At 41.4% G+C, this 21,126-nt stretch overlaps 1 protein-coding gene across 1 annotated transcript in view; it reads left to right on the forward strand.

Annotated features, from left to right (window-relative positions):
- Window positions 1–302: 302 nt before the first annotated feature.
- The window catches only part of si:dkey-175m17.7 (uncharacterized), a 35,873-nt gene continuing 15,049 nt past the window's right edge, over window positions 303–21,126 (forward strand). Inside the window, exons 1-2 of the mRNA XM_054756058.1 lie at window positions 303–600; window positions 18,894–20,953. Coding sequence (XP_054612033.1) covers window positions 18,910–20,953 — 2,044 coding nt within the window. The 5' untranslated portion in view covers window positions 303–600; window positions 18,894–18,909. The remainder of the gene's footprint in view (window positions 601–18,893; window positions 20,954–21,126) is intronic.

Below are 21,126 nucleotides of genomic sequence, written 5' to 3' on the forward strand. Positions count from 1 at the left end.
CAACAGAAATTTGAACTTAGAATGCGCTGTAAAGTGACATCTATGGACATATTTAGCAACGTAAAAGAAACAGAACAGGAAATAGAGATTTTGGACGCTAATCAGCTAACTATGGATAGATTTGCTGCTTAAAAAAAAGAGTAGAAAGTTCGGTAGTATGATGATGAATGTGAGCATGACTGTGTCTCGGCATGCACGCGCCTCCAGCACGTCCGTGGGCTCTTGATCTCGTGCGCCCCGCCATTGGCCTGAGATGATGTCATGCACAACAGAGACAATAGAGCCCACCTCCTTGCAAACACACACACACACGCACACACACACACTGCAGCTGACTGTCACACACTCACTTATCGAAGCGAGGCGATTTTCTTTTTTTAAACTAATCTGCTTATGCAAATTAGATCTTTTTTTAATGTATTTATTTATTTAAAGCGTGTTGTTATTTTTGAAGCCCAGATGACCGCGCGAGCCGGCGGACGGGCTCGGTGTCACACACATCTGGATCAGACCGGAACCATCGACACCAGCACAGGCATGACGGCGAGTGGTGACGCTGCATGTAAATGATGAATACACTCCAGGACTGCCTCTCTTGATGTAAGTCTTTCCCTGTTGATAACCTCCCGTGTCCGGTATTGTGGTCGGCCTTGCGGGCTGCGTGCGGCTACGTGTTGGTCAGCTATATGGCATCTGGAAGCTCCACTTCACTGCATTTTAGTGTATTAGACGGTGAATGCATGCTACGTTTTCAAATCAGGAAAATTACAGTGTGTTTGTTATCACTGCTTGATGAAATGGCAGAAATTATATTATATGTGGGGGTGTGTGAGAGAGGAACAAAAAACTACCGCGTTTCAAAGTAATGCTAATGATATTTTCAAGTTTGAAAAGGTAACATGGCGTCTTTATTCTGTCAACACAATAAAGGTTCGAACGTGCGATTACTGTAACACCGGAAATTAGGTAGTGCGACCCCTAGCGGATGTGTAGAAAAGGGAATGAAAGATTTTTCCATTTGCCTAAAAAAAACTTATTTATGTTTGTAGAGGGTAGATACAAATGTATCTGTAAGACATATATCGAACATTGTTTTGTAATATTAATGTTAGACTATGATGTATTTTATGTTGAATAGTCTAAATCAAGGGTGCTCACAATTTTTCAGCCTGCAAGCTACTTTTAAAATGACCAGCTTCCAAAGCTCTACCCACTACTATAAATAATGAAAAATATATATTTTTAGTGTATTTATAAATATGAGTATTTATGTAGGTTATACATGTATGTCAGGAGTGCATGCAGGTGACAAGTCAACATGATCTACCTCTCACTATAAAACATATAACATATATGAAATCTAGCCGGTACACTTTGAAACTACTATACTAAATATTTTGGATGCTCCGACCAGGGTGTTATGCTGCTGATTCCGATACCGATCATCCACGACTGAAATCGTCCGATACCAATCACATGGATTAATCATACATTTTTCAATTTATTTACGATGAGTGCTGTTGGCCCGAGGTACCGTATAAAGGGAAATTCAGGACAATTCCAAGGTCCCCTGACTGCCAAGGGACCCAAAAAATAGGTAATTACTAATAAAAATAGTAATTAACAAGGGGGTGGGCAACGTGATGAATGGGGCCCAGAATTCCTGGCTTCACCCCTGCTACTAGCTGTATGACATGAAAAGAGGAACCATAAAAATCACCTTAATTTAAACAAAAACATATTCGACTTACTTTTTGAAGAGAACATGAAACTTCCAGAGGATGAGACGGCTTCTTTAAGGAGACTTTGGATGTGAGAGTACATTGGTGGAACTTCCAGGTACGTGAAAAAGCACTCGGCGAACTCAATGTCTTCCACTGCTGAGAAAGGCTGGTCATCTCGTCCGATGAATTCAATCATTTTTCGCCTTCTGACTGTCACGCACATGCGCGCGAGGGTTAGCCACACGGCTACCGTAGCTGCCTTTTGCATGAAGATAACACCAATGAGCCTGAAAAAACTCACTATACTCCATGCATTGTTTGGTCTGCAAATGCTGTACTAAAGCTTGTTAAAGGTGCTAGCCCTGCAACATAGGGGAAAATGGGGGGACGCTGCCAAAGATTTTTCACGGAAATCGGCACATACTGATCGGTGGCCGATCGATCGGAGCACACCTACCAAATATTAATGATTAATATTTCACATTCACAGTTTCAATGTTTACAGGTAATCAAAGTAGTTGATGCCATTCAATAGTTCACCGTTCAATTCAATAAGGCAGTAAAGTGATGTCCCGGTAATATGTCAGTCAAAATAGCTACGTAATGTTCATTATACACACAGTTCATGTATTCATGCATAAAGGTTGCAGCAATGGGCACATGTTCCAATGAATCATGAAATTACAGTTTAAGAAACCAGAGTGTAGAAAACACGCATTTCCATAGTGGAGTTCAGGACGCGAGGAGAAGCTATCAAACAACTGACTTTTTTTGTTATAGATGTAGGCAGTTAGCGCCATAATCACGATAATAAAGATGAAAATCTCAGTGTGTAGCTTGAAACGTCAGTTCACCACTTAATGTTAGCCGAGGGGGCGCGAGAGCGAATCGGGAGGGGAGCTTAATGTCAGCTGACTGATGTCATAGGACATCTACATAGTGACGTTTATGCGATCAACCCAAACTACGTTGGCGATCGATCGGTAGCTCACGATTGACGCAATGGGCCCCCCTGGTGTAAATCAAGATGAGATTCAGGTCTTACAGTGACAATGGGCTGATGATAGTTCATTCAATGTATATGAAACAATAGACACCACATCATGAAATGAGATCCATGACAAGAACTGTGAACAAAAGTTATTCATTGAATTAGTAATTATTCATTTTCTGTATCATTAGGGTCACGGGTGAGCTGGAGACACTTCCAGCTAACTTTACAGTAGGTACACCAGTCAATCACAGGGCACATGTAGACAAAAAAAACATTCACCCCTGTTCACAATTTGGAGTCTCTAAATAGCCTAAAATGCGTGTTTTGGGGCTGTGGGAGGAAGCAGGACAACCCAGAGAACATGCAAAGTTCACCCAGAGATGTACCAACGGAGATTCCAACCATCGAGCATTGTGGTTACAGCTTGCAGAGAGATGTTTCTATAATTATCGGGCCGATGAGGGAATGATGACGTCATACCGATAAATCCGATAACATTAAAAATAGCTCAGATAACCGATCATTTTAAAAAACGCTCCAATGAGCCGAGTTACTGTGCAGATGAGCAAATCACATGCTCCTTTCTTCTCCTGCCCGTCGTAACTTCCCCTGACCTCAGTCGTGAGCAAACGTTCACTGAGACATTTTGCTAGTTGTACCGAATGGTCTGCGATTAAGGGGAAAAAAAACAACCATCGAGCACACAAAAATTCTGATCAGCCACCTGAAACGCCAGCGCCACGTCGTTTGAAAAGTGCAAAAGGTTTGCCAGAGACCTCTGTGGCATCACACCGGCTGCTCTGAGCGTGTGCCCGAATACAGTGCACCTTGCTAGGCCAACCCAAGGTGGCTCCTCCCACTCTATACTCTCCTGACCTTCGTAGCGGCACACCGGCTGCTCGGAGCATGTGTCCGTGTATAGTGCACTTTGCTGGGCCACAGCAGGTGGCTCCCTCCACTCTGTACTCTGTTCGAGTCCTTCTTACCTCCGGGTGTGCACAAACTACAGTTAAGTCTAAATAAAAAAACTTTGCGGTTATCGGTATCATACTGTATCTGTCTTGAGAAGAAGAAAGTTGTCGGTACATTGTGCATCTGGAGTTTCTATAGTTATCTTATTTATCAAGCAAAATGTTAGACACAGCTCTCAAACTACTACTAGCAAAATACTGTAAACTAATAAATAAACTAGTGTTATTATTATTAGTATTCTAGGTACATGCAGCTTTTAAAATACTTGGTCTAAACACAGCCATGACCTCAGGGACCTGAAACACATTACTGTGATGGATGGCACTTTGGCAGCAGAGCAATACCATTCTTAGCTACCCCCTTTTTATACATACATTATGTGGATCTAAGTATTGGGACACCTGGCAATGACACCTACAGGATGTGAAAATGGAAGAAAATATGAAGTTGGCTCCCACCGTGCCACAGAGGAACATTTTCGGAAGTCAGAGATGACTGAAATTTGACAACAGGGACTGCAGGCTTGCCGTCTCTGTTCAGGTTCTCCCACAGGTGTTTGATGACACCCAACTCATCCAAGCACGGCTTTATGGAGGTTGATGTGTGGGCTGCGGCACGGTCACCTAAACTGTTGCCACAAAGAACACAAATATAATAAAGTAATATATCCGGCAATATATTTAATTCATGGATAAACGCAATGCTCAGAAATAGATCACACAGAAGTCTGAGCTGTGAACGGCAAAAAGACTGGCCTAATATAGCCACTAAGAATAGCAATTGAAGGAAGCCGCTTAGAAAAAAGAAAATTTTTTTGGTCAGGATTTGAGCCCTCTGTCAGATAAAGATAAGAAAAAGCGCAGTATGCTTTAAAGAATAATCTCCTCCGGGGCTGGGCTTCTGAAGCCTGCTGTCATGGCTAGTTATGGAGAGTAATTGTAATGGGCTGACAGTTCAAGTCACATATCTGAATGCAAAATAATGTTGGTGCTTCTGCCCAGGTATTTCCATCCTTTAAATCGACATAAACTTTCTGACATATTGGCTCTTGGAGACATCAAAATAGAGCTCAGAGTGAACCCGCATCCTTTCAAACAAACGTATTTATGTGTGTGTGTGCGTATACAGTATGTGATAATGCGTCATTACATACAGTGGAACCTCGGCTAGCCTCCGCCCCGGTTTGCGTGTTTTTCAGTTTGATTTTCAATTTACACCTCGTTTTGTGTGAACTCTCCGGTTAGCGTACAATACGCCGTGCGTCTTGTTGTGTATATTAATACAATGCACGAGTCCAGGTGTGTTCTTAATGTGTTTATTTTTTATTACAAAACGTCCCTCTTTGTTAGCGTCCTAATAGCAATAATTAATAGCTTATAGTTATATGAGATGTTACACCTGCAATAATAATAGACGTGGGCCATGCTTCTATGTTGTGCACACTATGTGATAATCACACTGACTGTGCAGCAGAAAAGGAGGGAGGGAGATTTGGCCATTTAGTTTTGTCACTCCCATCACATTCTGGTTGCTGAGTGTGGCGATTATGTGATGTAATTATTCTGACTTCCTCTCCGCCGTCTGCTTTGTGGCGTGTGCGCTGATGAGGCAGCGAAACAAAGCTGATTATAGCAACAACACATTAAGAACTAGCTTATGCCAGTCATTTAGGACCACACCATGTTACAATAGCACAATCTCATGTTTAAAACAAGTCTGGCTAAATAACACCCATCCTTCTATCAAGATCAGATTAATTAGGTTAATAGATTCATTAAACAGTGACTCATATTTGGATGCACCCCTAAGGCTGCTTGGTTTTGTAAAAGCTTTTTCTTCCTGGTTCTTTGGACCACATTGCTGTCGGAGAAGTAGGCAATGATCACACTATTTAAAAGGTTTTCAAATTGTATTAAAAAATAAGAGCGATGTATTTGGTTACAGCGCTGGACTAGCATCCATGAGGAAGATCAACGAAGGGCCCCAGAATGAAGGTACACAGAGTCTATTTCGCAGTTGCCGTGCCCTTATAGAAAGTGGAAGTTAAGCTTGTGTGTGAGAGATTGGATCAAAACTGGTTCTAACGATGCTGGTAGCATGTCTGTTTACTACATCTTGCCCCTCTCAGTACTTTTCCATGAGTGATCTGTGAGTGCTGTGCAACTCTAGTTATGCTATGTGAGTGGTGATGTCATGAAAGCATTCCTATGGAAAGCTATTTGACAGAACGTAGTGAGAGACTGGTTTAAATTGGTTCTAATGATGCTGTCAGCATGCCTGTTTGCTATCTTGCCCTCTCAGTACCTTTCCATGAGTTATCTGTGAGTGCTGTGCAACTCTCGTTATGCTATGTGAGTGGTGATGTCATGAAAGCATTCCTATGGAAAGCTATTTGACAGAACGTAGTGAGAGACTGGTTCAAATTGGTTCTAACGATGCTGTCAGCATGCCTGTTTACTATCTTGCCCTCTCAGTACTTTTCCATGAGTTATCTGTGAGTGCTGTGTAACTCTAGTTGTGCCATGTCAGTGGTGATGTCATGAAAGCATTCCTATGGGAAGGTATTCGGCAGAACCTATTAAGAGACTGGCTCAAACTGGTTCTAACTATGCTGTTAGCATGTCTGTTTACTATCGTCTCCTCAGTGCTTTTCCATGAGTTACCTGTGAGTGCTGTGCAACTCGCCTAGTTATGCTATGTGAGTGGGGGTGTCACGAAAGCATTCCTATGGGAAGATATTGCACAGAACTCAGTGAGAGACTGGCTCAAACTGGTTTTAACTATGCTTAGCAGGTCTGTTTACTATCATCTCCTCTCAGTGCTTTTCCATTAATTATCGGTGAGTGCTGTGCAACTCTAGTTGTGCTATGTGAGTGCATGCATCATGAAAGCATTCCTATGGGAAGCCGTGCTAATTGTGCTAAAAAAAAAAGTGCTAAAAGTGCTAATGACCTCTCAGTCTTAGGGGCTGTCCACACGGGAAAGTTTCCAGGTCGAAAGGGCAAAGTATTTTATCCTTTCAGCTTTTCAACCACATGGCAACAGCATTCTGGGTGTCCTGAAAAGGTATGTTTTGAAAACAGAACAGGAAAATCGGATAATGCATGCTTGTCGTTGCGGTGTAGTTTTGGTGTCACGCGGTTCTGTCTGAATGTCTGTTTACAGCGTCACAGATAGGCGTGCCTTACGCACTACGTCGTTTTCGCCAGGTGATCTGTTTCCGTTTGGATGTGACTATTTACTAATCCGACACAGTGTGAACGCAAATTTTTTTCAACCCGGAAAAAAAAAACAACCCAGGAGTGTCGCAAAACCTTTCAAAAAAGTTGATTGCGCCGTGTCCTGAACTCCATTACGGAAATGTGTTTTTCTACACTTACTTCTTATTCTTGCTATTATTTTATGGCAAATTGAAAAAAATAGTTTCATGGCTTATGTTTTTTCTGCGTTACCTTGACTTCGGCTTTGTTGCCAAATCGATAATTGCTGTTTATTTTAGAATTGCAATGTTTAGTAGCAAACCCGATGCGTAGTGTCGGCAGACCCATTTTCACCAATCACGTGCGGCTTTAAACAAAAAAACAACAACAGCTTGTTCACTTTTAAAGAGCCGATGCGTTCGCGAACGACCCATCACTTGAATGAGAGCTTCTGACATGCTGGTACACCAAAGAGTTAAAGACATTTCGGTTGAAATATCAGATCCAAATGCACTTTGGCCGGCCGCCAAACAGTGCAGTGGGCAGTTATCATTTATATTGCATTTTTTCTTCTGCTGCCATTGCCCTTCTACAAAGCATCCTGCTGCAGTTACGAGTGGCGTTTAAACTCTTCAAATGTTTGGGTCGAGACCTGACATGCTGCTGTGACACCAGTGTCAAGACAAAGCTTTGTCACACTTTCCCTTCATGCGGGAATGCAGTTGTTGTTTTCTGAACAAAACAGTGCAAAGTCTTATTAGCGTACGAGGCGTGTAAGATTAACAACAGCGAGGAAAGTCTTGAATAACCTTTGCTTGTTACGGTCAAGGGTTCGTCTAATATTCAAATTGTTCTGTATGTCTCTGTTTTTGGAAAATGAATGTGATGACATAATCTCTGAACAAAAAAGATTGCAAAAGGTGCCACCGTGTCGTATATGAGGAAGCAGTGACATTGTTTTTGTCCTTTGGTCATTGTCAGGGCATGTTCTGTTTCTCCAGCTAGCTTGCAGGCATGCACACTGTCACACTGTCACACGATTAGCACAGAAAACATCAGAAACCTTCCAGCGTTGTAGAATCATAATGCACTGTGGAATTTTCAGATTAAACACACCCGTAAAGTGAGGCTCTTGGCTCCATAGTAGCCTGATTTAAGATACAACTAAAGTGGAACCTCGGTTTTTGTTACTAATCCGCTCCAAAAGGTGAGAAGAAAACCAAAACGTACGGAAACCAAGGACATTTTTCCATAGGAAATAATGTCAATCAAATGACACCCAAAAATATTAACAAAAAATACATTTTATAGAGATTAATTATACTCACCAAAGTGTAATAATAATAATAATAATAATAATAATAATAATAATAATCTACACTAGTACAAAGTATAAACACAATACATTTTCCATCCATCCATTTTCTATACCGCTTCCAAAGTAGGCTTCCTCATTATGCTGGGGTATGCTGGAGCCTATCCCAGCTGACTTCGGGCGACAGGCGGGCTACACCCTGGACTGGTTGCCAGCCAATGGCAGGGCACATATAGACAAACAACCATTCACACTCAGATTCATACCTATGGACAATTTAGAGTCGCCAATTAACCTAACATGCATGTTTTTGGAATGTGGGAGGAAGCCGGAGTACCCGGAGAAAACCCACACACACACACGGGGAGAACATGCAAACGCCACACAGAAATGCCCAACGGAGAATCGAACCCAGGTCTTCCCCATCTCCAGACTGTTACTGTGTGGCCAACATGCTAACCACTAGACCACCGTGCGGCCTTACAGTACATATTGTCAAATAATATGTCGAAAAAGTGATCAGCGAATTTCCACACAGTCGGCTTCCTTCTTTATAAATGGAATATTTTCATTGATAGAGCATAGAAATACTGTGTACAACCTTAAAATAGGGTTTTTAGCATTATTAGAGCTCTCCAGACATGAAATAACACCCCTATAATCACTTCTACACTTACTGAATATAGTAGACATAATTACAAAAAATAAGACATTTTAGGCATAAATAAGACTTTATGACATAGACCTACACATAACATTGACAGCATACATCCAGCGGTGGTTATTGCCTCACCGATGTAACATTACTGAGACCTAGTGACCAGTGTAGAACACTACTGTAATGCCGCTATGTGTGGTTAAGGAAAGACTCACGATGTACTTCAATGGCTTTACTAACAGGCAGAGAACACTTATGCAGTGAACATTAACACAGGGGCTGCTGTCGGACACAACTCACGCCAGTCACTATCACTCTCCACACTGCTAACCATGCTAACACAACAAGTCACAGATATTACACTACACACACTTAATTTAGAAGTATATGTACAATTTGTTTACATAAGCATTTTTTTTTACTAATAATAGGCCGTATCTAATAGTCTAATAGCTAATTCGTTAAGCAGTCAGATGCGATTTACTAAATAAACACAGCTGTAATTCCCACTATAATGATATCAGAACATCAGTAAAACATCACACACACATAGGAGAAGCCGTTATTGCTTCAATATATATCTGAAAGCGTTAGAAAACCAACAGAAAGTGGCAGATAGGATGGCATTATCAAGTGCCGTGTTAGGAAGGGAATATTTTCCCTCCGCTATCAACAAGCCTTCAACTTGTCTTGTTTCTTGTCCGGTCTCATTTTTTGCTGGAAATGTAGATTCAGACAGAAAGAGCCTGACTACTGGCCTTTGGAAGAAAAGAAAATTCAATGATTAATGTTCTTCCATACATGATCTTGAGAACCCTCTACAGTATTGCAATAAAAAAATTCTCCATGTAGTGCAGTTTTCTGAGATATTGATTTAGCGCATCCTTGGCCCTTCCTATTTCCAGCGCCACAATATGTCCACTCTGTTACACTGTGGGTGCATGCAGGTGTGTGTGATGGATTATCTGCATCACCGCGGGCAGATAGAAGAAACACAAAGATTGTCTTTAATCTTTAACAACCAGAGAACCATCTGTTCCCCCAAAGCTTCCTGAACAGCCTCTGCCCAAAACACTGCACCACCACAATAACTCCAAACTGTGAGAGATGATTAGTGCACCAAGCTAACTGCTGCAGTATTATACTTACTTTTGCATTAGGCATAGATCGCAGTTCCTAGAGTAGGAAAAACAAATAGCCGTGTGTATTTTAAATAGAAGAGTTGTGTTATAGGTTGTATTGAACCAGAGAAAAATGTCGGAATCGCAGTCAGGAGATCGATGCATGAGTTTGAATCTCTGTGTGGAGTTTGCATTTTCTCCTCGTGCGTCGATTTTCTTCTCCTACCTCCCCAAAACATGCAGGCTAGTCTAATTGCAGGCTCTAAATTGTCCATAGGTGTTAATGTCAGTGCACTGTGATTGGCTGGTGACGAGGCGCCTCATCTATAAAGCTTGCGTACGCACAAAATGGGGCTGAAAAGCTGCATACGCCGTTTTCCACGCAAAGTATGGTACCTATAAAAACACAACGTGCCCACCGATACGGCACCTTTGTTGATGGTGTACGCACTTTTTGGAGACATGGCGAAAACGCCACGCACATTTTAATTGGCGAAGTGAAGTCATATGTTAGAAATAAACATGCAATGGAAGCCAATGAAGATTTATCTTCTTAGTCCGGATACCATACGCTCGTGCGTAATGGTGTTTATGATAAATGCCAAATGATGTCCATCAGTGTCATGTCAATAACGCCACTTTCCACAGTTGTTTGAAGTTAATAACAACGTGATGTTTTCATGCACACAACGCAGCGCTTCGATACTTCATCATTTTATTTTATAGTAGATAGTATGTTTCGATTAATATTAATTATAACAAACATCAGGTTGTCAATTAAATAATTTGATGGATTACGTTTACAAGACACAGAGCTAATATGTCCTTAGTGCTCCGTTTCTCGCTTTTTTTGGACAATTTATCAAAAAAATAAGACAGTTTTCCGTTGCACATGTCAAGTATGTCATCAATAGCAACATTTATTTGCCGTGCACGGCCTTTATTTGTGTGGATAGTGTCAGGGCCGTGTGCGTGAACGTCCTCTTTCCTTTTCCACAAATGAGGGGCTTTTCTTTTGCTGTGCTTTGAAGTAACACACATCAGTTCCTCATAAAAATCATTCTAATATAGTTTGACGGTGTTAATGTCATCATGTAGTGAAATCTTTTTAAAATATCCGTCTGGAATTACAGCAATGAATTTTTGATATAACTTCTTCATCCCCATTTTGAAAGGCATTTTGCTAAGACAGCAGACGTGCTGCCACGCAATCTTTGTTTTGTTATGCCACTGCTGTGTCTTCCAAATATGATACATTTTTCCAGTGTTTCCACCGCCGTTTCCGTGAAAGCCCGCTTCTTCGTCCTCGTCGTCTTCCCACCTGCCGTGATTCCACGCAGACTTTCAGTCAGATTTCCACGCACAGTTTTATAGATGAGGCCCCTGCTCAGGGTGTAGCCCACCTCTCACGCGAAATCAACTGGGATAGGCTCCAGATCCAGACACAAATGAGGAAAAGTGGTAAAGAAATTGGATGGATGGATGCTTTACAAAGATGATTATGCTCTGATTTAGTTAAGGCAGGGGAGTCCAAAGTTTATTTATCGGGCCGTGACACAGTGAAAGTTCGGCAGTTCATTTTAATAAATAAATAAAGTGAAAATATCAGGAGAAAATACGTGTAATTAAACAAGAAAAAGTCGTAATTTCATGAGAATAATATAATTATATTAAGAGGAAAAATAACGTCATTTTAGTAGCATAAAGTTGAAAAATAAACAAAAAAATTGTAATATGAAAAACAATGAAAACAACAAATAAAAAGTTGTGATTTTTGAAAAATTAGGTTGTGGAAAAAGCTATAATCTTACAAGAATAAAGTCAAAGTATTAAGAGAAAAACGTATTACAAAAGGCAAAAAGTAGATTTGGAAGACAAGAGGTGAATAAATGTATTGCAGCTGATGTGAAACTGATGAGCGGTCGGACGAAATAAGCTTTGCTTCTTCCTACTGCTTTTTGGACACGCCAAACTATGACTTGTGCTGTGTGATGTACTCCAGTGGAACTTGTATGCAAGTTCAGGATGAATTAAACCATTACCGTTTCCATATTCTAACGAGAAAATAAGTTGCAATTTTATGAGAATAAACTTGGAAGATTATGAAAAATTATATCATTTTAGTAGCAAAGAATTGAAATATAAAGAAAAACACATTATTTAAAAAAAAATTATATTATGAGAAACAAACAAAACAAAACAAAGTTGTAATTTTTGGAAAATTAGGTTGGGGGAAAATCCTAATAAAATCAAATAAAAATCCTAATAAAAATAAAATAAATCAAATCAAATAATACTAAAATGACAATAGTACAAAAAGAAAATTTACAAAGGTTGTTGTTGGAAAAATAAAAAAAAACAAAACAGCAAGAATGGGGAAAAAAGAGCAAAGAACGGAATTCATTCTAATAATTGGATTTTTCACACTGTCGTTGCTCATAATATCACGGTTCGATTATTGCTCCCTCGCTATACTGCAGTTTTTCAGAAATGAATTAATGATCACTGGTTCATGGTAGACGATGGTCTATTATCAGTCAAAACATATTGAAATACAAGTGGTATGATGTAGCCGCCATGCATGCAGAGTGAAAAAAAGGATTCTTCCCATTCCGTGTGGAAGTGGTAAGTTTGTGGCTTCTTAATTTGGCCTTTTTCCCCACTCTGTTTGAAACCTTTTCTTCAGTTCAGAAGAAATAAATTTGAGGCTAACTGGTTAGCTTGCTAGCTTCTTAGCTTGCTAGCTAGCAGCCATCTAGGGTCCCTGTAGCATAATAGTTGTGCAATCCGGTGTTAACAAAGAATATACAGTAATAATAGGAGTGTAATGGTGACTATACGGGTATTATTTCATGTATACAGGGCTCTAATAATGTTAAAAACCGTATTTAGAAAGTCATGAACAGGTTTTCTATGCTCTATGAAAATATTCAATTTATTAACATTGAATCTTATGTTGCAGAAATTAATTAATTGAATTTAATTGGAACCAATTAAAGAGGAACGACAGTATATCAAAAAGCAGAGATGCATATATATATATATATATATATATATATATATATATATATATATATATATATATATATATATATATATATATATATAAAACTTCTTAGCATGTTGACAAAATACTAAGGTGGCCCGTGCATTATGTGGCCCTCGTTGGAAAACGTTGGACACCCCCACCCTAGACGGACCTAAATGGCAAGATCTAATTATCCACTCAAACATTAAAATACTTAAAATACTTTCCAACCTAAAAAACTATATCACAGCAGTGAGTGTGAGTGTCCCTGCCCTGTCTTTTACCGACGTACTTCTTTTTTTGGAGGTGTTTTCCTTGTCTCTGTGATGCTGACTGTCTGCTAAATACTCAACTAGGAGCGAGTGAAAAGGCCACTAGCCAGCCTGCAGTGACAGTGTGTGAGAGAGTGGTGATCAGAGAGATAGCGGCTTCCATCATGACAAATCTGGGTCAATGTAACCCCCACCCCCTCCACCACAGGCAAAGCAGAAAAAGGGAGGAAAAAAAACAAAAGATGAGGATACTGTCACCAGGCTGTGTGTATGGACGTAAGCATGGGGATACCGGAGCTGGGTTTGCCTTCTCTTTGGGTCGGTATCTCTTTCGTGTTGGGATGGAAGGCATCCCCAGACTGTTTTTCATGTCCTTATTCCTCCCCTGTACGTTGTGGTTGACAGTGTGACTTCTGTTTCCCTGTTTATGCTCTCATCACAAGCTGACACCACATCATCCACATTTCCCCTATTCCACATTTGGGTCTTTTGCACTCCTGGGGAGGTTCTTGATGACGATGACTGAAAGGGCAAACATTTGAGAGAAATTAGCCCAGGCACAATTGACAATCATTTTTGTTGAAAACCGAGGTTCTGTTGCATACACTCCTGATCAAAATTTTAAAACCAGTTGAAAAATTGCAAGAATTTATATTTTGCACTGTTGCGTCTTAAGGAGGTTCTCAGTAGAGCTTCAAAAAGCAAAAAGAAGAAATGGGAGTGAGTAAATGTAAGCAATTTATTGCAAGCAAGTGAAATAGGCTCCTCAACAGATGGTCAAAAGACCATAGCTCAAAAAACATTGAAACCCCCCTAAAATAGAAATAAAAGGTTAGCAAAAAGGAGTCAGTTATAGGTAGCTGCGCCATACTTGTTAATCACCATAAAAATGGGTTTGGGCATGCCTGATGCCAGCGAGCCTCGTGGGAATGTTGCTCCAGGTGGTGAAGATGGCTTCAAGGAGGGCATCCACTGTCTGGAACTAATGTTCTCAATTGGATTTCCATCAGCAAAAGAGTGAGCTTATTACTCCGGAAGAATCCCTTTGTCAGGCGGGCATTGTGAAGCGCAGCGTTATCCTGTTGAAAAAGCCAGCCATTACCACACAGACGAAGGCCTTCAGTCATGAGGGATGCCCCCCTCTCCACATAGCCTTCTGCCGTTTGACGCCCCTGCACAATCTGAAGCTCCGTTGTTCCATTGAAAGAAAAAGCAGCCCAAATCATGATGACGCCCCCTCCACTGTGCCGTGGGGAAAACATCTCAGTAACATCTCAGTAAAGTCAGAAGTAAAAATGTTCTTCTACCTTTCAATGTCCCATGTTTGGTGCTCTCCTGTAAATTTCCAAACGGGCAATTTCGTGGCGTTGAAGGAGACAAGGCCTTTGAAGACGTTTATTCTTCTTAAAACCCTTTTCTCGCAGATGCCGTCTGATGGTTATTAGACTGTACTCGGCACCAGCAACAGCCTTCATTTGGGCCGAGGATGATCCCAGAAAAAGCTTTATTGCCTTTGTCATCAAGAGATCATGACGGTGTGAATACCTGACAGAAAATCACATTTAATCCCCATTTTTGCCAAGATTTTGGCTTTTAAAGGCTGTGGTAAACTTTTGATCAGCTGATGAACAGCCTATTTCACTTTAATGCCTATTTGCAATAAATTGCTTACTCAAAGTGGTTTGTTTTTCTCACTCCCATTTCTTCTTTTTGCACTTTGAAGCTCTGCTTAGAACCTGCTTAAGATCCAACAGTGCAAAATGTAAATTCTTGCAATTTTTCAACTGGTGTTAACACTGTGATCAGGAGTGTATATGGACATTGTGTTATGACATTGGTAGTTTACTAGCACAGTACAAATTGCTGCCTTTTATAAAGCTAGGTTCGATTCCCACTTAACACCCCAGCTTTGGATCTTAAACTAATTACACGAGTAAGAAAACGTGATGGAGACCACACATGGCAGGCTGAAACAGAGGAAAATTGTATCAATAATTGCACAATTTGGGATACTATTGTTAAAATATAGTGACTTCTTATCATGAGTTCAAGTCCACACTAGTTATTAACCATATGTGATTATCTTAGTATAACTACAAAATACCAAATACTAGACCAAAAGTAAAAGGCGCTTCAGCTTCTTGTTAGTCACTTTGAAAAAAGGCCTTGTCATTCTATGTGGCACTCATTAATGCAGAATGGTGTCATAATCTGTCATACCAATCTGTCAATCTCACCATGTGAAAATCTTACTGCAGAAACATGCAAGGTGTGTGTCTTTATTAGGGGTGCACAATAATTGGGCCGATATCAGGGAATTATGACAACATACCCATGAATCGGATAACATTAAAAATAGCTCCGATAACGATAAAAAAACGCTCCAATTAGGTGAGGTTACTCGTGCGGGTGAGCAAATCGAGCGCTTCTTTTTCCTCCTGCTTGTGACGTGTAAGGCCTGTCGTAACTTCCCCTGAGCTCACTTGGAAACAAACATTCACTTTCAGAGGAAGGACGTTGTACCAAATGCTCCACGATGAAGGGAAAAAAAAACAAAACGCCAGCACCGCCAGTGACAAGGTTTGCCAGAGACCTCCGTTGCGTCACACCGGATGCCGGCTAATGTCAAGTTAACAGCTGGTTAAATTTAACCGAGTTTTGGACAGCAAGATAACGGTGCCGTTAAAGTTAACGGTTGGTTCCGTCTACTTAACCAGTGGTTTTGAACAACCTGGCCCTGGTGTGCACAAACTACAGTTGTAGACATAAAAAAGTTATCAGTTATCAGTATCATATCGGTCTTGAGAAGCAGAAAGGTATGGTATCGGTTTAAAAAAAAAAGATATCATGCATCTCTTGTCTTGATGTAAGTTTTGCGGTTCGGGGTTCGCTTGTCAACAAACAGCAAATTTCCATAATAGAATTGGTAAGCTTAAAACTCATTTTGGACTCTTTTCATAAAAGCATTAGCACCCAAGTGAACCGCGGAGCCATACTGCACTTCCCTGTGTAGTTAAGAGTAAATAAAACACTTAATCAACAGCGTAATGAGTCCCGGATGCAATAAGCATTACAAATGATCCCCATTCATCAGTATGTGTTGTTCATCAGGGTGTGTTTTCTATTGTGATGAGATGTTGTGTACCAACATGTCATTAAATGTTAATGATGATGATTGTGGCGATTAAATGACCCAAATAAATACTAAGTTGCCTTTTAATGCGCTGTGACCTATTACTTCGCTGTGCTGTGTCATTTTCAAAAAAAGTGTGCTAAGTCCAATTGTTGTGTGTTGTTGTGTATGTGGTGATATTTGGTTTATACCAAGGGCCAAACCAATGTACATCTCTGATTCGAGAAATGATCTTGGATCAGTCGGAGACTCGTCATTTTGGTCAAAATAATACAACGCAATTCTGACTAAGCATGCTTCATTTCAAACTTTTTGAAATAAAGGCGACACAAGCAGCAAACACGCCGTTTAGTGTGCGGTACCGCAGTACATATTTATCACCAGTCACTGTTTAGTCCTTCACGTCAGCAAATGCATCTTGCTAAGACTCATGACTCCTCTGAGGGACGAAGGTTATTGCAAGTTCATCACTACTTTTTGTAAATGAGCTTTTAAGAATCCATGTTTGCCGTCCTGATTAACACGCTCTCGCCCTTTTCTGTATTGATTTTTTTTCACCATAATGACACATCCTGTTGCTGGGTGGTAAATGCGAGTGTCAAAACTTGATATATATAGATGCACACTCACTTTCTGGCAAGTGGCCTTGGTATAAGCAAGTAGCAGAGTGATATGTGCATGTTTAAATGGATTTGGCAAAGGCAGTGGTTCCTTGCTCCAATGTTATCCATTAAGGTCAAACATGCACCAGTGGGTGTAATCTCCATATCCTATTTGGGCAGCCAGTGATGAAGGAGTTATGTGTGTCAAGTTCATGTTCAATCTGAGATGGCATGTATCTGTAATTGGTATGTTTTCATTTTCCTCTCATACTGGAGGTGATGAAAAATACGAGACATATACAGAATCATTTAAATGTTGTGTTGGTTGTAGCACTTTGAGGTTTGACTTTACATTCTTAAATAATTGACTAGCCTCAGCTGAGATTGGTTACAAAACAAAACAAAGCACTATTTAAAGGGTCCCTGACATGATTTCTCAACCTTGCTTAAATATGTTATACTGTATATTGTTTGTAATTATGTTCTACATTGTTCAGTTTTTGAAAGCGAACGGTAAATTCACAAAAATTACATTTAAAGTTCATGGCGCCACCCATGACAAGCTGGCTCTGGCTGTTCAGTCTCATTTCAGGAAGGTAAACAAGCATGCCGGTATACGAGACAGAGGATGTTTACAGTGATTACAGCAAAGATTTGAGCGATGTGTCAATGTGTCTTTTCAAGGAGAAAAGAAGGAAGAAACATATGGAGATGAAATGGAGAGCTTGCAGAACATGGACTTAAGCATGGAGACGAAGATTGGTCGCCTTCAAATCACAGAATGGCAAATGTAAATTACTCTGGAGAAAAGCTGCAAGAATTAATCGATGGTTAATCGATTAACCAATTAATGGACAACTATTTTAATAATCAATTAATCATTTTTTTATTTAGATATGTAAATATCCTCCGATTTCAGCCTCTCAAATGTGAATATTTTTTAATTTCCTTAGTCATCCATGAAAGCAGACCTATTATTTTTGTGTTTCAGCCAAAACAAGGTCAGCTTTGACTTAAGAAAACTGTGATTTTTGCCTCTTTTCTGATATGTTGCGGACCCAGCAACTAACTGTAGTTGTTTGCTTCATATTAAGTTGATCCATCTATGGCCTAACCGATTACGCCATTAATTGAGACAACAAACTTCAGATTAATCGACTACAAAAATGCAAAAATTATTGTATTTTTGTGTACATTTATTGCACACAATTTAGATTTTTTTGTATTTAACATTATTTTAACAGAATATTCAAGCGGCAACCTGGTGTTTGTGCTCTTACTTGCTAGGTCAGTTCAAATCTTCTATTTCTGAATAAAGAGGCGGAAATTAAAAATGTCTTTTGTTTAAATCCGATTTATCGAGTAACTGAAAAAATAATTGACCGATTAATCGGTTATTAAAATAATCGTTAGTTGCAGCCCTACTCTGGAGTTGCGCATCCTTCAATTATTGTTTTTAATCGGCTTATTAATGAGCATAAAGGGGTCCCTATAGCCTGATTTATTTCATATTCCGTCACCGTCACGGCCCCCTCACCATCAGCACATCTCTGTGAAAAAAGGTGTTACCCTGATGACGTCACTTCGGGAAACGAGACTGAACAGCGAGAGCTAGTTTGTCACGCGTGCTTCCATGAACTATAAATGTAATTTTTGCAAACAATGTAGAACATAATTACAAACAATATCTAACATATTTAAGCAAAGTTGATCAATAATGTCAGGGACCCTTTAAATATTCAAGTTGAAAGACTTTCCTATTTGTGTCTAAATAAACAGAATGTAAAATCTGACCCACATTTTCAGTGTTTCTGAATGTGCAATAATGCTGTGGCTAATCTCTTCCTTCTTCTCTCTTCCTCTTTACTGGACAGCTCCACTTAAACCCAGATGCCTCCTCTTCCTCTCGACGAGCGCATAGTGGTCATCCAGCGGCCTAAAAACTTATCCTTGTGTGAGGCTTCCCCTCAAGCCATCCCACATCACTCCTCTCAGATATCCGCATCGTCAAATGAACAAGTCACCCGTGTTCCTCGGCCTCACCCTTCCCAGCCTCATTTCTACTCACCCACCTGTAAATCTTTGACTCTGGAATGCAAACGCAGATCCTCCCGTGCGCAGAAAATAACGGGCGACCATCCGGTTGTCCCGGTGGGTTACCAACAAGTCCCAAGCCACTGCCACAGCAACGGAACCGTAACTCTCGGTCCACGACTGCCGTCGCACACACACACGATTGATATCAGACTGAAAGTGGACAAAGGCGGAAGAGCAGGAATCAGTAACTCGCTTGGTCGTAGTGAAAGTGTCAAGGGTGCACGGGTAAAATGCCCCCCTTCACATTTGGATCCATTTGAGAGAAGAAGTGGAGGTGAACACAAGTCACAGAGAAGTCGACAAAGTCAGCCATCATCCTCCGTCCTGCAGTTTGTCCCCGCCCAGGCACAGCAGTACAAGCTCAGGGGTGAAAGAGAAAAAGAAAATTTTCTTAACAGAACTGACCAAGAATTTCCCTTGCTGGATTATAAGAATTCCAAGCTGGGCACTGTGCGTCAAAGCCATACAAGTCACAGTCTTCCCTCCCACCGTAACGCCGTCCCTGTCCCCCATGCTGCCATCCTGAACCATCCCTCTTCCTCTCCCCCTCAACCCGCACACCTCCCTATCGCCCTCCAACAACTCAACGAGCCTCGTTCTTCCCGACACAGGGATCACCGTCCTCACATTCTTTATGGTCTCCCCCTTTCTCCCTGCACCTCCCATGCAGGGGGGTTCCCTAGCCCTGACCACACCTGCACCATCGACTGCACCCACCCCTTCGGATGCGGCTGCTGGAGGTTGGTAAGATGCAGAGGGTCTAAGGGCCACTCCTCTACCTGCCAAGGTGGTGGAGGTAGCTCTTCCACCTCCTTTTCCTGTGGTCACAATGTCGGCGCAGTAAAAAAAGGAGGCAAAGATATGGGGCTGAAAACTCTTGGAGGGTGTCTCTCCACCGCCTCCACCTCTAACACCTCATCAACCAACAGCACTGTGTCTGACCACCAGTCGAACCTGTTCAAACCCCTCCGCTGTGCCTCCTGTGCCAGTGAGGCTGGAACCTTTGAGAGTCCTGCGATTCTTCGTAAAAAACTGATGGGGGGATGTCTGCCCTGTACCCCGTTATCCTCCTCTGCCCCTCTGAGGGCATTTCAAAGCTGTGTCACAGGCTGCAATCCCAAAGCCTCCCAGACAGGTAGCTCCACCTGTAGCTACTGTAGCAGCGACCCCATAGTGGTAACATTTAACCCTCGCAGGGGTAAACCACCTGGAAGAAGCGTCGGACCGCCTCATTCGGCGACTATGTTTCAAGCTGACGATGATGACTACAGTGTGCGTACCATTTGGCCAGAGGAACTGGCCAGAAAGATGACCCATTCCACAGCTCAAAAGAATCACTGTACCGGCATAGGAGTAGGAGTCGGGAAGACCACTTCAAGTCAGATCCAAAATGGAAGCAACGGAACTGGGCTTGTTCTCCTGGACTGTCAAAATCTTCAAGAGTACACACACTCTCAGCTAACAGACCACGCTGGACGGCGGCGCCTACAGCAGGGAAAGATGGCTGCCCTGGATTTTATGGGCTGCAGGTCGGGATCGGGATACGACGAAGGCCGGAACTCGCTCAGGAGGCTTCTGAATAAAGCCGACAATATAGGAACAGGCGGCGGTCTTGAGCACGACAGACACGCCCCATACCCTCGTTCACCTTCTCCCCGCTCTCCTTCTCCGCCATCACCTGTTTCCTTTTCGCCTCCACCGTCCGCCCCCAGCACACTCATCAAACCCAAACCCTGGCTGAGAGACAGGGAGGGGGGGCATTCGCTACCATCAGCTCAGTCCCTTCACTTGGCTCTGAACTCACTCAACAGAGAGCAAGATGAGGAGAAGAGCAGAAGTAAGACTCTTATTCTTAACTTATTCTGTGCATAGAGATAAACAAATGAGGGTCATACTGCTCGAGGAACTAAACCAATGGATCAAATCCAAGCTCTTTAAGGGGAGAAATCACTTTTGGTTCTCGGCCAGCTCAAATCAATCAAGATCAGACAAAAATAGCAATATGAATGA

This window comes from Dunckerocampus dactyliophorus, chromosome 16, assembly GCF_027744805.1.
Source record: "Dunckerocampus dactyliophorus isolate RoL2022-P2 chromosome 16, RoL_Ddac_1.1, whole genome shotgun sequence".
Taxonomy (NCBI): domain Eukaryota; kingdom Metazoa; phylum Chordata; class Actinopteri; order Syngnathiformes; family Syngnathidae; genus Dunckerocampus; species Dunckerocampus dactyliophorus.